This window comes from Doryrhamphus excisus, chromosome 23 (genome assembly GCF_030265055.1).
Source record: "Doryrhamphus excisus isolate RoL2022-K1 chromosome 23, RoL_Dexc_1.0, whole genome shotgun sequence".
NCBI lineage: Eukaryota > Metazoa > Chordata > Actinopteri > Syngnathiformes > Syngnathidae > Doryrhamphus > Doryrhamphus excisus.
Genome location: NC_080488.1, coordinates 8,614,919 through 8,631,057, shown reverse-complemented (window position 1 = coordinate 8,631,057; position 16,139 = coordinate 8,614,919). Strand labels below are relative to the sequence as shown.

General features: G+C 37.4%; 1 protein-coding gene across 2 annotated transcripts in view; it reads left to right on the top strand.

Annotated features, from left to right (window-relative positions):
* The window catches only part of neurl1b (neuralized E3 ubiquitin protein ligase 1B), a 32,554-nt gene extending 21,043 nt beyond the window's left edge, over positions 1-11,511 (top strand). Inside the window, exons 2-6 of one of the 2 annotated variants that reach the window (XM_058063844.1) lie at positions 2,041-2,282; positions 2,361-2,694; positions 6,843-7,583; positions 10,441-10,566; positions 10,641-11,511. In XM_058063844.1, coding sequence (XP_057919827.1) covers positions 2,041-2,282; positions 2,361-2,694; positions 6,843-7,583; positions 10,441-10,566; positions 10,641-10,879 — 1,682 coding nt within the window. In that variant the 3' untranslated portion in view covers positions 10,880-11,511. The remainder of the gene's footprint in view (positions 1-2,040; positions 2,283-2,360; positions 2,695-6,842; positions 7,584-10,440; positions 10,567-10,640) is intronic. The other variant, XM_058063845.1, reaches the window with a different exon arrangement.
* The last annotated feature ends 4,628 nt before the right edge of the window (positions 11,512-16,139 follow it).

The window sequence follows — 16,139 nt, the reverse complement described above, 5'->3', positions numbered from 1 at the left end:
TAGAGTGTCAAAACAATAAATATATACAATGTATTCCACTGAAGTCTTCTACATCAATTGTGGTTTGATCTGACAAATCTTAAGTAAGTTTGATTAAGTGTAGAATTACTACAGTTTCTGCTTAGTCTGGTGGTACATTGTCATATACTTAAGATGGTGGTCTGTATTAGTATGTTAGCGTTTGTGTTAGCGGTCCCCACAATTAAATGACCAGTCAAAGTATTTTTGTCCCTAAGACCAAAACAGCGGATCCTCGGTTTTAGTAATATTAATCCATTCCAGATGGTCCGACTCAAACAAAACATATACTAACTGACTTAATATTTCCAGTATTTTTTTTTTTAAGTTTTACATTATAGTTTGACATTTAAAATGCATATAAATCATGAATCATTAATGTTAAAAAAACATTTAATATCACTTTTACCCTGATTAATTGTTGACAAAGATGTCTATGAGGCAGTGGCGAGGGATGAGTAGAGCTCAACACCCCCTTTGTGTATTTTTTTTTTTTTAATTTAATAGTGTTTCTCACCTCCTACATCAAAGTACTGGTACTTACTTAGACACATAAAAAAACACAACAACAAGAAAAGCAAAGACTTGTGGTGTAAATGTGAGTCAACATTTGGCTCCAGTTTCCAGTTAAGAGAATAACCTCAGGCTACTAACGGGGATGTTTTGCGATAAAATACTTTATGAATACAGTTGGACTAGTTAGACTCATGCAATATATTAATAATTTGACAAGATGCGCACCATATTATTCATTAATCGGGAAATGTGCTAAATGTTTGCATGCATTTTCAATGAATAAGGTTCCACTGTATTATACTAATGATACATGATGTCAAAAATTTTGCCTTTAATTTGAATGATGTGTGTCTGATTCATTAATATATAATTTGTAGCAATGTAGTATGGACCATTTTCTTAATTTAATGCAGTTAATATATCTTTGTCAGCATGGTGCATTGGGGTTGCTTTATTTAAATGCTCAACTTATAATAATAAACTTATTTCATATCACATGACCATCAAATGCTGTTTGATTTCTGACTTGATAATTTGGTTAAATGGTTAAATTTCTTAGGAAATTGAGATGAAATTATAGATTAAGCCTTTGAATGGTGTATCCATCTTTGCTGGACAAGAAGTGGTCCATTCTTAGTTTGTTGATGCTGCCGGCCAAGATGGCTTACAGACATATGGACATAAATAAAATTGATGCCAGCATGTGAAAAATGGATTATCTGCTTATGTTTTATGTTTTCCATTTTATCTTGTGTGACATTATTATTGTGAGTGTGATTCCAAATGGTGTTCTCTTCAACCGCTATTTGCATTTTTTATTATTTACTTTTTATCTTTTTACTGTAAGCTACTGTGTTTATTTTATGCCAACAACAAAACAGATCTTACTATATTATCCTTGTTGAACTCTGCCCCTCATTGCCCACCCCTTCCACTACTTACATCCCCCCGCTGATCTATGCCCCCCCATCACTTAATTGCACTATTGTACATATTACTGTAATATCTTGTTGCATTGCAAGTTGAATCTAATCTAATCTAATTAATAATAGAGGAAATTCATTCAGTTACTACATAAGAAATACAGATGATAATTGAATGCATATAAATATGATTACTGTTTATTACTGCTGTGTGCATGGTGCATACGGTTACAGTAAAGCAATCGAATGTTGTAAATGTGTGCTACATGCTAAATAAAAGAAGCTATTGAGAGGAACTGAGAGGTCCATAGTGTGAGTGTGGGAAAAAAAAGTGTCTAAGACTGAAGGCTCTTTTACATAACTGGCCTTTGCCCTCACAACCAAGTGCCACGGACCACTTGCTACATGTTATTAGGTGCTGATACGTTAGTTTCTTTTTACGGCAGCTGTTGTCGCTGTTTTGACCTTGACTGAGACGCACAAAGCAAACTTGAAGTTGACACATGTTTGGGTTAAATTTGATGCTTAAATTAAAAAAAAAAATACATTTGTGTTTTGTATTGTGTTTGATTTCTATACACAGATGCGACTCTGCAACCCCGCCCTGTGGCAAACAGGCAGTACTACACGTTGCCGAACCATGGGTCAGGAGTTGAGAGAAGGTCGGCACATCCAGTTAGCATCAGTATGGAGTCGCCTCGCTTTCATCCTAACGCTAAGGGCAAGAATATCAGACTGGACGGGCAACTTCGCCGCGCCATTCGTAAAAACAGCTTCTGCAATGGCATCACCTTCAGCCACCGGCCTGTTCACCTCTACGAGAAGGTTTGTTATCTTCTAGTCTCTTCTAGTTACATGTTACAGTTCCAAGAAGTTACATCAACATCGTTGTTATCAATTCAGGTGCGACTTCGTCTCACTAGTGTGCACACTGGCTGGAGTGGAGCTCTGCGTTTCGGGTTTACCAGTCTGGACCCCAGCGAGTTGATGACATCGGACATCCCCAAGTATGCCTGCCCAGATCTGGTGACACGGCCCGGATACTGGGCCAAAGCGCTGCCTGAGAGACTTGCCCTGAAGGACAACGTGTTGGCGTTCTGGACCGATCGTCACGGAAGAGTGTTCTACAGTATCAATGACGGCGAGCCAATTCTTTTTCACTGTGGCCTCAGCATCGGCTGCCCGTTGTGGGCCATCATCGATATCTACGGGATCACTCAGGAAGTCACACTGCTGGGTAAATGTCACATTTGTTTTGCTTTGGGTTTAGCGGTCCAGCTAAATGTTCTAATCTTGTGACCTACTACTAGGCCATTTCTCGATATTGAACAGTCCGACTCACAGTGAAATAACGTTAAAATCATCACACAGCAACTTAACACTCAAAAGTTAGGTACGAAATATACAAGTACCAATACGTGTTTAGGCTTTCCATGATGGATTTCTTCCTAGCAAAGCTTTTCATTGGCGATGGCTGCTGGAGCCCCTGCAAGGATTCACTCAACTGCTTTTGTCCACCAGAGGGAGACCCCCCCCCCCCGCCCACCAGGATGCTCTGACCACCTTGAATCCTTGAATGCTTTGCTGTGAAGAAATTATGGGAAGGTGTTAAAATACCAATTTTTTTATTTTAAACTCGTATATTTCTTTCCTTCCCTTTGAATGTTAAGTTGCTGTGTGATGATTTTAGCGCTCCAAGATGACACAGTTTTTTCACAGTTCATGATTGGCTAATGCGGCTTACTGTATATATATATATATATATATATTTATCTGTATATTTAGTGGGTGTGGATCTTATACACTGCAAATTAGGAAATTGTTTTGAAATTGTTTTGATCAGCAATAATAAGGAACCATATGTGGTAATTTAAACAACGCCATTATGAGGCAGTATAGTCAATGTATTGATAATAATGAATATACATTTTTGTAGTACCAAGTAAATATAATTAAGGAAAAAATAAGTTATAATGAGATATAAAAATCTAAATAAAATTTCCTAGAATATTTCTTTGAATAAAATGGGTTCTAAAATGTTTCTGATATTTTGGTTAGCTTGTCGGGAATGAGAAGAAATATCAAAGACGCCTCTCAAGATGATGTAGTACAGTTCTTCCCTACTACAAACTACAATGATAAACATTTTGTTAGAATAATACCCCACTTAACCATCTTAAGTGCTAATTAAAATCAAGCATTCTGGCTGTGGTCCTCGTCGTGTCATTTTCCTTTTCAGTGTTTTTTGTGGTAAGTTGTAAAATATTTTATAGCGGGAATCTGAGCATGAATTAAAGGGGTATTTTTATTGGAATAAACCTACAAGGTATAAACTGTGGACTTTGAGCCACTGCTAAACCTTGAGTATTTATTTACATAGTGTTAATAAATATGGATCTAATTTAAGCAGCTTCCCGAGTGGGCAAGAGCATCTGTGACATCCAGTTCCAAGCGTATAGGTCTCATCACCGACTGAACAATGGCATAGATATCTGTTCACTCCTAATTACTCGACTTCTACACTCTGATGTAAACTTCCTTGCATGTTTCCTTTTATTTCCATCGGTGCCTGCCCTTGTAGTTCCATCCCTTACTTGTGTTTATATTCAGTCTGACAGGAGCTGTAGCCATGTTTGGTCAAGGCGGCAAATCCCATGAGCTTTAGTGAGGGGCCAGTGCTCTCGTCTGCTACGCCATCACTAGAAATAGTCACAAAGGAATGGAGCATAAGTCAAAGGGAGACAACGGGCTACAGATTTGTTTAGAGAACTTATGAAACCTTTTACAACGCTGCAGTGTAGCGAGTTGAGATCATAAGGACGAAAGTCATCTACGAATCGACTGTCTTATGCTTGACTAGACTATGTGAAAATAGACAATACTTGTGTCCAGTGTGGAAGTGGTACTCCCTCGTTATCAGAGTTAAGGCACTCGTCTTCATATTACACCTTTGATGGAATCTCATATGGTTTGAAGTCCAAGTGTTACTTTTTACATTAGTCAAACTTTAAATTGTACTAATTTTGGGAAACATTCTTTCCAGTTTACCAGTGTCCTGGAACGGATTGTGTTTGGTACCACTGGATTTGAAGCTCTTAATGCATTCACATAAACAAACGTAGACCAGAGAAGAAGCTAAAGAGACAGATGACACATAGATCAGAAAGATGTCTTTAACGGATTAATTGGATTCTCATTATTTTCTATATGGAAAAACTTGCCTTGGTTAAGAGTCTGTTTTGGTTTGAGTCAAATTTTCTAGGTGTCTTTAACGGATTAATTGGATTTTCATTATTTTCTATATGGAAAAACTTGCCTTGGTTAAGAGTCTGTTTTGGTTTTAGTCGAATTTTATAGGTGTCTTTAACGGATTAATTGGATTTTCATTTTTTTCTATATGGAAAAACTTGCCTTGGTTAAGAGTCTGTTTTGGTTTTAGTAGAATTTTATAAGTGTCTTTAACGGATTAATTTGATTTTCATTATTTTCTATATGGAAAAAGTTGCCTTGGTTAAGAGTCTGTTTTGGTTTGAGTCAAATTTTATAGGTGTCTTTAACGGATTAATTGGATTTTCATTATTTTCTATATGGAAAAACTTGCCTTGGTTAAAAGTCTGTTTTTTTTGCTTTGAGTCGAATTTTATAGGTGTCTTTAACGGATTAATTGGATTTTCATTATTTTCTATATGGAAAAACTTGCCTTGCTTAAGAGACTGTTTTGGTTTGAGTCGATTTTTATAGGTGTCTTTAACGGATTAATTGGATTTTCATTATTTTCTATATGGAAAAACTTGCCTTGGTTAAGAGTCTTTTTTGGTTTGAGTCGAATTTTATAGGTGTCTTTAACGGATTCATTGGATTTTCATTTTTTTCTATATGGAAAAACTTGCCTTGGTTAAGAGTCTGTTTTGGTTTGAGTCGAATTTTATAGGTGTCTTTAACGGATTAATTGGATTTTCACTATTTTCTATATGGAAAAACTTGCCTTGGTTAAGAGTCTGTTTTGGTTTGAGTCGAATTTTAGAGGTGTCTTTAACGGATTAATTGGATTGTCATTATTTTCTATATGGAAAAACTTGCCTTGGTTAAGAGTCTGTTTTGGTTTGAGTCGAATTTTAGAGGTGTCTTTAATGGATTAATTGGATTTTCATTATTTTCTATATGGAAAAACTTGCCTTGGTTAAGAGTCTGTTTTGGTTTGAATCGAATTTTATAGGTGTCTTTAACAGATTAATTGGATTTTCATTATTTTCTATATGGAAAAACTTGCCTTGGTTAAGAGTCTGTTTTGGTTTGAGTCGAATTTTTTAGGTGTCTTTAACAGATTAATTGGATTTTCATTATTTTCTATATGGAAAAACTTGCCTTGGTTAAGAGTCTGTTTTGGTTTGAGTCGAATTTTATAGGTGTCTTTAACGGATTAATTGGATTTTCATTATTTTCTATATGGAAAAACTTGCCTTGGTTAAGAGTCTGTTTTGGTTTGAGTCGAATTTTATAGGTGTCTTTAACGGATTAATTGGATTTTCATTATTTTCTATATGGAAAAACTTGACTTGGTTAAGAGTCTGTTTTGGTTTGAGTCGAATTTTATAGGTGTCTTTAACGGATTAATTTGATTTTCATTATTTTCTATATGGAAAAACTTGCCTTGGTTAAGAGTCTGTTTTGGTTTGAGTCGAATTTTATAGGTGTCTTTAACGGATTAATTGGATTTTCATTATTTTCTATATGGAAAAACTTGCCTTGGTTAAGAGTCTGTTTTGGTTTGAGTCGAATTTTAGAGGTGTCTTTAACGGATTAATTTGATTTTCGTTATTTTCTATATGGAAAAACTTGCGTTGGTTAAGAGTCTGTTTTGGTTTGAGTCGAATTTTATAGGTGTCTTTAACGGATTAATTGGATTTTCATTATTTTCTATATGGAAAAACTTGCCTTGGTTAAGAGTCTGTTTTGGTTTGAGCCGAATTTTATAGGTGTCTTTAACGGATTAATTGGATTTTCATTATTTTCTATATGGAAAAACTTGCCTTGGTTAAGAGTCTGTTTTGGTTTGAGTCGAATTTTATAGGTGTCTTTAACGGATTTATTTGATTTTCATTATTTTCTATATGGAAAAACTTGCCTTGGTTAAGAGTCTGTTTTGTGTTAGTCAAATTTTATAGGTGTCTTTAACGGATTAATTGGATTTTCATTATTTTCTATATGGAAAACTTGCCTTGGTTAAGAGTCTGTTTTGGTTTGAGTCGAATTTTAGAGGTTCATTCATTCATTCATTTTCTAAGACACAGATGACACATAGATCAGATCTTTGAGCTAAGAGCAAGTGAGTTTACATTAAATGATGCTATATAAGCAAATGACAGGCTCTTTTCTCCATTACAGAAAGCACGTTTGCTGAGAGCGTTGGGTCCAGTTGCCTGAACGCAGCCCGTCTGAGTGCCTATCTGCCACAAAGCAGCCACGACTCTGCCAATTTCAGCAACAATCAGCTGGAGAACAACCAGGCGGCCGCTGCCAAAATGGCCAACATCCAGCTCAGTAATTACACTCAACTTATCCCTTGTTGCTCTTCCACTTCTTCCTCCACGACGCCATCCTCATCTACCACCACTGGATGCAGCGTTTCTCGTGTGGTCCGCAGCCTTCCTTCTCCGCTGGATAGCGACTTGCACTTTCACCCGATCCGTGGCTCTGATGTCATACTGTCGGCGGACCGCTTAGCCGCTTGTATCCACTTCCTGGACAGCAGTCGGACTTTAGTGTTTAGCGATCGTCCGCTGCACACGGGAGAGACTTTGTATATAGAGGTCGGCCATTTGGGTCTGCCTTACTTTGGGGCGCTTTTGTTTGGTTTGACATCATGTGACCCAGCTAGTCTTCACGCCGGGGACTTGCCAGCCGACCCTGAGGTTCTCCTGGATCGCAAGGAGTACTGGGTGGTGCACCGCGGCTTCCCCATGCCGTGCGCCGGAGATGTGCTCAGCTTCAGTGTGTTACCCGGTGGAGAGGTGCACCACGGCGTGAACGGAGTCGGACGAGGAAGACTCCTTTGCGTGGATTCGTCTCAGGTGCTGTGGGCTTTCTTCGCTCTGCATGGAGCTGTCAACAGACTCAGGATACTTGGTAAGTTGAATATATTTACAGTAAAGATAATAAAGTGTAGGGGGGGGTGACAGGTAGAACATATAGAAAATATATTTTCCATATAGAAAATAATGAAAATCAAATTAATCCGTTAAAGACACCTATAAAATTCGACTCAAACCAAAACGGACTCTTAACCAAGGCAAGTTTTTCCATATAGAAAATAATGAAAATCCAATGAATCCGTTAAAGACACCTATAAAATTCGACTCAAACCAAAACAGACTCTTAACCAAGGCAAGTTTTTCCATATAGAAAATAATGAAAATCAAATTAATCCGTTAAAGACACCTATAAAATTAGACTCAAACCAAAACGGACTCTTAACCAAGGCAAGTTTTTCCATATAGAAAATAATGAAAATCAAATTAATCCGTTAAAGACACCTATAAAATTCGACTCAAACCAAAACAGACTCTTAACCAAGGCAAGTTTTTCCATATAGAAAATAATGAAAATCCAATGAATCCGTTAAAGACACCTATAAAATTAGACTCAAACCAAAACCGACTCTTAACCAAGGCAAGTTTTTCCATATAGAAAATAATGAAAATCCAATTAATCCGTTAAAGACACCTATAAAATTCGACTCAAACCAAAACAGACTCTTAACCAAGGCAAGTTTTTCCATATAGAAAATAATGAAAATCCAATTAATCCGTTAAAGACACCTATAAAATTCGACTCAAACCAAAACAGACTCTTAACCAAGGCAAGTTTGTCCATATAGAAAATAATGAAAATCCAATGAATCCGTTAAAGACACCTATAAAATTCGACTCAAACCAAAACAGACTCTTAACCAAGGCAAGTTTTTCCATATAGAAAATAATGAAAATCCAATTAATCCGTTAAAGACACCTATAAAATTCGACTCAAACCAAAAAAGACTCTTAACCAAGGCAAGTTTTTCCATATAGAAAATAATGAAAATCAAATTAATCCGTTAAAGACACCTATAAAATTCGACTCAAACCAAAACAGACTCTTAACCAAGGCAAGTTTTTCCATATAGAAAATAATGAAAATCCAATTAATCCGTTAAAGACACCTATAAAATTCGACTCAAACCAAAACAGACTCTTAACCAAGGCAAGTTTTTCCATATAGAAAATAATGAAAATCCAATTAATCCGTTAAAGACACCTATAAAATTCGACTCAAACCAAAACAGACTCTTAACCAAGGCAAGTTTTTCCATATGGAAAATAATGAAAATCCAATTAATCCGTTAAAGACACCTATAAAATTCGACTCAAACCAAAACAGACTCTTAACCAAGGCAAGTTTTTCCATATAGAAAATAATGAAAATCCAATTAATCCGTTAAAGACACCTATAAAATTCGACTCAAACCAAAAAAGACTCTTAACCAAGGAAAGTTTTTCCATATAGAAAATAATGAAAATCAAATTAATCCGTTAAAGACACCTATAAAATTCGACTCAAACCAAAACAGACTCTTAACCAAGGCAAGTTTTTCCATATAGAAAATAATGAAAATCCAATGAATCCGTTAAAGACACCTATAAAATTCGACTCAAACCAAAACAGACTCTTAACCAAGGCAAGTTTTTCCATATAGAAAATAATGAAAATCCAATTAATCCGTTAAAGAAACCTATAAAATTCGACTCAAACCAAAACAGACTCTTAACCAAGGCAAGTTTTTCCATATAGAAAATAATGAAAATCCTATTAATCCGTTAAAGACACCTATAAAATTCGACTCAAACCAAAACAGACTCTTAACCAAGGCAAGTTTTTCCATATAGAAAATAATGAAAATCCAATTAATCTGTTAAAGACACCTATAAAATTCGACTCAAACCAAAACAGACTCTTAACCAAGGCAAGTTTTTCCATAACACGTGACAGTCCATTTGTACACATATATTTTTACACATATTTTACACATAAAAGTGTCATGCAGTCTGCTATACATGCACTTTGAGATCATTTATTTGATGTAAAGTGCATAATAAAATTATTATTATTATTATTATTATTATTATTATTACGACCAGTCCAGGTGTACCCCGCCTCTCGCCCCAAGAAGCTGGGATAGGCTCAGCACCCCCGCAACCCTCGGAGGATAAATGGTAGAAAATGAATGAATTATTATTATTATTATTATTATTATTATTATTATTATTACGACCAGTCCAGGGTGCACCCTGCCTCTCGCCCCAAGACAGCTGGGATAGGCTCCAGCACCCCCGCGACCCTCGTGAGGGTAAGCGGTAGTAAATGAATGTATTATTATTATTATTATTATTATTATTACGACCAGTCCAGGGTGTACCCCGCCTCTCGCCCCAAGACAGCTGGGGTAGGCTCCAGCACCCCCGCGACCCTCATGAGGGTAAGCGGTAGAAAATGAATGTATTATTATTATTCTTATTATTCTTATTATTATTATTATTCTTATTATTATTATTCTTATTCTTATTATTATTATTATTATTACGAAATTGATAAAACAGCTACTTCAACCATCAAAAGGTTGTCTCAAGCCATGATGCCAGGTTGTATGTTGAGTTTAAATGAAATATTTTGGAAAGAACAGGCAAACACTTGGCGGGCCGGATGTGGCCCCCGGGCCGTAGTTTGCCCACCCCTGCCATAGCGTTAACTGTTAACTACCCATTCAGTCTTATTTCCTATCCCGTTCCCACAACTCCCATCACCTCAGACCCATTTTGAGATCCAACATAAAATAAACCGCCCTCCCTCAAACCATCACGAGAGCACCCGAGGAACACCTCAAGGACGCAGAACGTCAAGGGGAAAAAAAAATATGCACTTCTTCATTTGTTTTATCTTTCTGACCCAGGAACGCTGCAGGCCAGTCCTCCCTCCATCTCCCCAGGCACTTCCCAGAGCAGCAGTCCAGATGACAGTGATTCAGACCCGGCCTTCAGCGTCAACAGATCCTCCTCTGCATCTGAATCCTCGTTAGGTGAGAACAACATCGTTACCTTTAGAGCAGCGACTGGAATCTGACTCTGTATCTTATGTTCTCCTCCCATGCAGTGACTGCTCCCAGCTCCCCTCTTAGCCCTCCGGTCTCTCCCAGCTCAGAGTTGCCTCCTTCTGACAAAAATGGGGAATGCACCATTTGCTTCGACCAGGAAGTGGACACGGTCATTTATACATGCGGTCACATGTGTCTCTGCAACGACTGTGGACTTAAACTCAAGCGGCAGATCAACGCATGCTGTCCGATATGCAGGAGGCCCATCAAGGATGTCATCAAAACCTATCGGCCATGATGGTTCTTGGCACGGTGATGCCAGCATCCTTTTGTCAATGCAGATTAGCCATACAAGGACAAAATGTGCCTATAGAATTTTTATAATGTAAATCATCTCTGGAAAAAAAGACACGCTCCTCTTAGTGAATAGATGCATACTTGAGCTTTTCTGCAGCATTTTTGGTAAATAATTAACTGTCACTCTTCTTTTGTAAATCCATATTTCTCCTCTTATGTTCCCATATATATGTAAACAATTCAATCCATTCAGTATTTTATGCTTCTGCAGGAATAAATAACTTCTAGTGCCTTCTTGTGAGACATCTATGTCTAATTCATTAAGTGACAATCCAGGCTATATTTTGTAATGATGTTAAAGGCTTGTGGTGAAAAAATGACACAAAAAATTGAAGCAATAAAAGGAAACATTGTAAGTTGAATATGTATGTGTACCGGACTGAATGTGTCATTAAATGGTTTGAATGTGTGTCATTTCAGGTACAATTGTATATTCTGTTAAAGGTGTTATTATTTTTATTCATTATTTTGATAAAAGCAATCAGCTCATTGTATGTGTGATTAAAAATGTCATATTTGGGGTGTTCTTTTGTAGTGTATTTAAAGCACTTAGCACTCAGATGTGAGTTTAGCGCCCCCTTTTGGTCAGTGGGAAATAGTGAAAAATATTTTAAAGGGGACGTATTATGCTCATTTTTGGGCCCTTTGTTATGGAGTTGTGGACTACTACACACGATAAACAGTACATAAAGCGTTCTAGTTCTTCTAGAATCTCAACATCTGAACACAGAATCTGCATTTCAGCAGTATTTCGTAGTAGCGAAAACGGTCTGTTTTAATGTATTGCATCCAGGGCCCGCCTCCAGTCCCGCCCACTCTGCTGTGGTTGGTCACATTGCCGAGCGCAAAGAAACACTTCCGGTTTGTCTCGTTAAATATTTAGTAGTTGATAAACTTCCGGTTTGTGCCACCAAATTTACAGGAGTTGATAAACGGCTATTTATCCTTTTAAAATGTCTGCTTTTAACATACAGCCATATGTGTCTGATCCTAAATCCAAGTAGCTTTAGCATTTTAGCGTTAGTGTGTTGTGTTGGTGGCGTTTTGAAGGAATTGTAAACAAATTTGTTGTTTCCTTTGGAGGCATTGTTAGCAAGTCAAGTAAACAGCAGAGCAGCACTTGGGGGAGGGCAGAGCGTTTTTATATATATTATAAGGAAGTCCGCCCTTTGTGACATCACAAGGGAATCGTTTTACCACGCCTTTTATAACCGAGTGTTTTGAGCCATCACAAACTTATTTTATTATTTTATTTCCTGCTCATGGGGATCACAATAGATGAAAATATGAGCTGGAAACATCATATTACAAATATGCAACATAAGTTGGCCAGAAATATTTCAATATTGAACAAAGCAAAATTTGTTCTCAATCAGAAATCACTCCACGCTCTTTATTGCTCTCTGATTCTACCATATCTTACTTATTGTGTGGAAATATGGGCTAATAACTATAAAAGCAATCTTCACTCGCTAAATGTACTGCAAAAAAGGCCAGTAAGGATAATTCATAATGCCGCCTACAGAGAACATACTAACTCCTTATTTCTAAAATCACAAATAGTTAAACTTGCTGATATAGTTCATCTTCAAACATAATAATAAAATAACAAATTTGCTAAAAATGTCATCCAATACTTCTCTACAAGAGAGGAGAAATATGATCTCAGGGAAGAACTAAATGTGAAACACTTATATGCTAGGACTACGTTATGCTAGCCATAGCATTTCAGTATGTGGAATCAAACTATGGAATGGATTGAGTAAGGAAATCAAACAATGCACAACGATGAGGCAATTCAAGAAACAATACAAGCAGTTGATGTTTGCTAAATACAAGGATGAAGACTATATTGACTATATATACTATTATATACTATATTGACACTTACTATGGTACCCATTATGTAATTGTATGGTCACATCACCTTGTACTTCGGTATGTGTAAAAAAAATAATTAATAAAATAAAGTAAAAAATAATTCTTAAATTATATTGGGAAAGCAGGAAGTGAACAAATGTAACAGTTACTGATTGTAAAAGTACCAGATGGAGGGGTAGGATTTAATAAGTTTTGCTTCTTCCTACTCCTTTTGGACATGTGGAACTGTGAACTGATTATGTGATGCGTTCAATTGCAATCTGATGCATGTTCAAATGAAATAAAACCATTACCATTTTAGGGCTCACTTTCAAATGTCCAAACGTCATTATCTGAAACTTTGGCATTGTTTAACATGAGAATACAACATTCTAACTACATTTATTGGTCAGAAAGTAGCAAAAAGTATAATATTTAAGAAATACAAATGTGACGCTGTCTCCATCTCATCCCAAATGGACTGTGAGTCAAATCCTACACCATATGTCATCTTGTATCTATTAGATTCACTTGAAATATTCCAGAGACTCTATATACAAATTCTGTGTGCACTAAGTGTTGCCGCATCAAAGATGTTTTTTTTTTTTTTTGCAAAAAGCCTAGTGCAGCGAGGCATGCAGTGTACAGGGAAAACAGAAGCTTGCAGAGAGTGATTAATAATTGTCAGGGCCGACTATGACTGAATTAAAGATGAGGTAGGAATTGAATGAAGCGCACAAATGGAAGAGTACAGTTGCTTGCCTACTTTCTGAGCAGTTCAATTGTAAGCAGGTAAAAAAAAATGTATATATTTGTATTAGCCAATTAACTTAACATGTATGTTTTTAGGGATGTGGGAGGAAACCGGAATACCAGGAGAAAACCCAAGCAGATGGCCTACATGCTAACCACTTGACACTTTTGGTAGAAACAGACAATAAATGTGGAGTCACTTAGCTTTTCTGTTGAATCATTTCCACACCAGCAGCTTCTGAGATCATCCAAGGAGAATATTCCATCCAAGACCATCAGCGAAAATGACCTCTCCGACATTGACAACAATCTATTTTTAATCCCATCTTCCTACGTTTCTTTCACTTTACTCCAAGTGGCTTGTGATTCATTGCTACTTTTTTTTTTTTTTTTAGGTCACTTGTGTGTCACCTTTAATGTTGTCCCCACTTCCTCTTCCTTTGTTGGGCTCATAGTGAAGTACTATGTACCCATTTTTACTCACAAGCATATTCATTTGGCACACTTGTACAGTGTACTGAGTTGTAATATATTACAATTTTTGTGTAGTTTTATGCTTATTTTTATGTTTTTTAAATTTGTGCTTTACCGCTTCAAGAGTGTGGTTTGGTACAGCCAATCACAGGGCACATATAGACAAACAACCATGTTAATCCAAATTAGAAGCAATTTATGTCACCATCCTGAAATTGTTATTAATCCCTGGATCTTTTTGAGCATGTGGTGCGGGTTTGATTCCCGGTCAGAACCCCAATACCCAAGCAGTGACATGCGCTGAAACTTAAAAAAATGCATAATAACTAGGGATGTCAGTAAATTCATATAGTTAATCTCGATTAATCACATTTAAAATCCATAGTTAACCCAGAATCAATCACAATTAATCGTAGATAGAAATAACTTTTATTTATAATAATAAGTAGGAAACCGGAGTACCCGGAGAAAACCCACACATGCACGGGGAGAACATGCAAACTCCACACAGAGATGGCCGAGGGTGGAATTGAACCCGGGTCTCTTAGCTGTGAGGTCTGTATGCTAACCACTTGTACACAGGTGGTGCGGGTTTGATACCCGGCCAGGACCCCAGTGACATGCGCTGAAACTTTTTAAAAAAATGCATAATATCTACGGATGTCACTTAATCTCGATTAATCACATTTAAAATCCATAGTTAACCCAGAATAAATCACAATTAATCATAGATAGAAATAACTTTTACCCGCAGAAAACCCACACATGCACAGGGAGAACATTTAAACTCCACACAGAGATGGCAGAGGGTGGAATTTAATCCGGGTCTCTTAGCTGTGAGGTCTGTGTGGTAACCACTTGTACACCGTGCAGCCTTGGATATCCATTCATTAATTTTCTACCGCTTTTCCTCACGAGGGTCGCGGAGGGTGCTGGAGCCGATCCCAGCTGTCTTTGGGCGAGAGGCGGGGTACACCCTGGACTGGTGGCCAGCCAATCACAGGGCACATATAGACAAACAACCATTCACACTCACATTCATACCTATGGACAATTTGGAGTCGCTAATTAACCTAGCATGTTTTTGGAATGTGGGAGGAAACCGGAGTACCCGGAGAAAACCCACGCATGCACGGGGAGAACATGCAAACTCCACACAGAGATGGCCGAGGGTGGAATTTAACCTGGGTCTCTTAGCCGTGAGGTCTGTGTGCTAACCACTTGGACACCGTGCAGCCTTGGATATCCATATCATCTTTAAAATAAACATTCATTCATTCATTCATTTTCTACTGCTTATCCTCACAAGGGTCACAGGGGGGCTGGAGCCTATCCCAGCTGTCTTCAGCTGGAATAGGACTGGACTGGTCGCCAGCCAATCACAGGGCACATATAGACAAACAACCATGTTAATCCAAATTAGAACCAATTTGTGTCAGGGAAATTGTATATGTAAGTAAATTCAAATACTTAATCTTGATTAATCACATCTAAAATCCATAGTTAACCCAGAATTAAACACAATTAATCGTGGATAGAAATAACTTTTATTGATATTAATAAGTAGGAAACCGGAGTACCCGGAGAAAACCCATGCATGCACGGGGAGAACCGAGGCCGAGGGTGGAATTTAACTCGGGTCTCTTAGCCGTGAGGTCTGTGTGCTAACCACTTGTACACCGTGCAGCCTTGGATATCCATATCATCTTTAAATTAAACAGCAAATTAGAATAAATTCACCCTAATTACTCACATATTTATTCGGGAAGGATCATATATTTTTATTATTATTGCAGGGGTCATGACCCCTGCTATCCGGGTGCAAATTACTCGCCTGGCACCACTAATAGATGTAAAAAGTGAGCATAATTTGTGTTTTGAACAACTTATTTAATGTATGTTTGGTTATTTCTTCAGCATGAATCCGTTATTATGAATCAGAAAAGTTCAATTTCGTCTGTAAGAATCTCCTTTGGACACACGAAGGCGCCATTTCCCTCCTCCGTGCTGTGACTTCTCTCACTAAAAGAACCCCCCCCCCCCCCCCCCCCCAGCATTCATAATAGCTGGATTGCTTTCAAACCACATACTTGACTCGCTTTTTCATGAGTTAC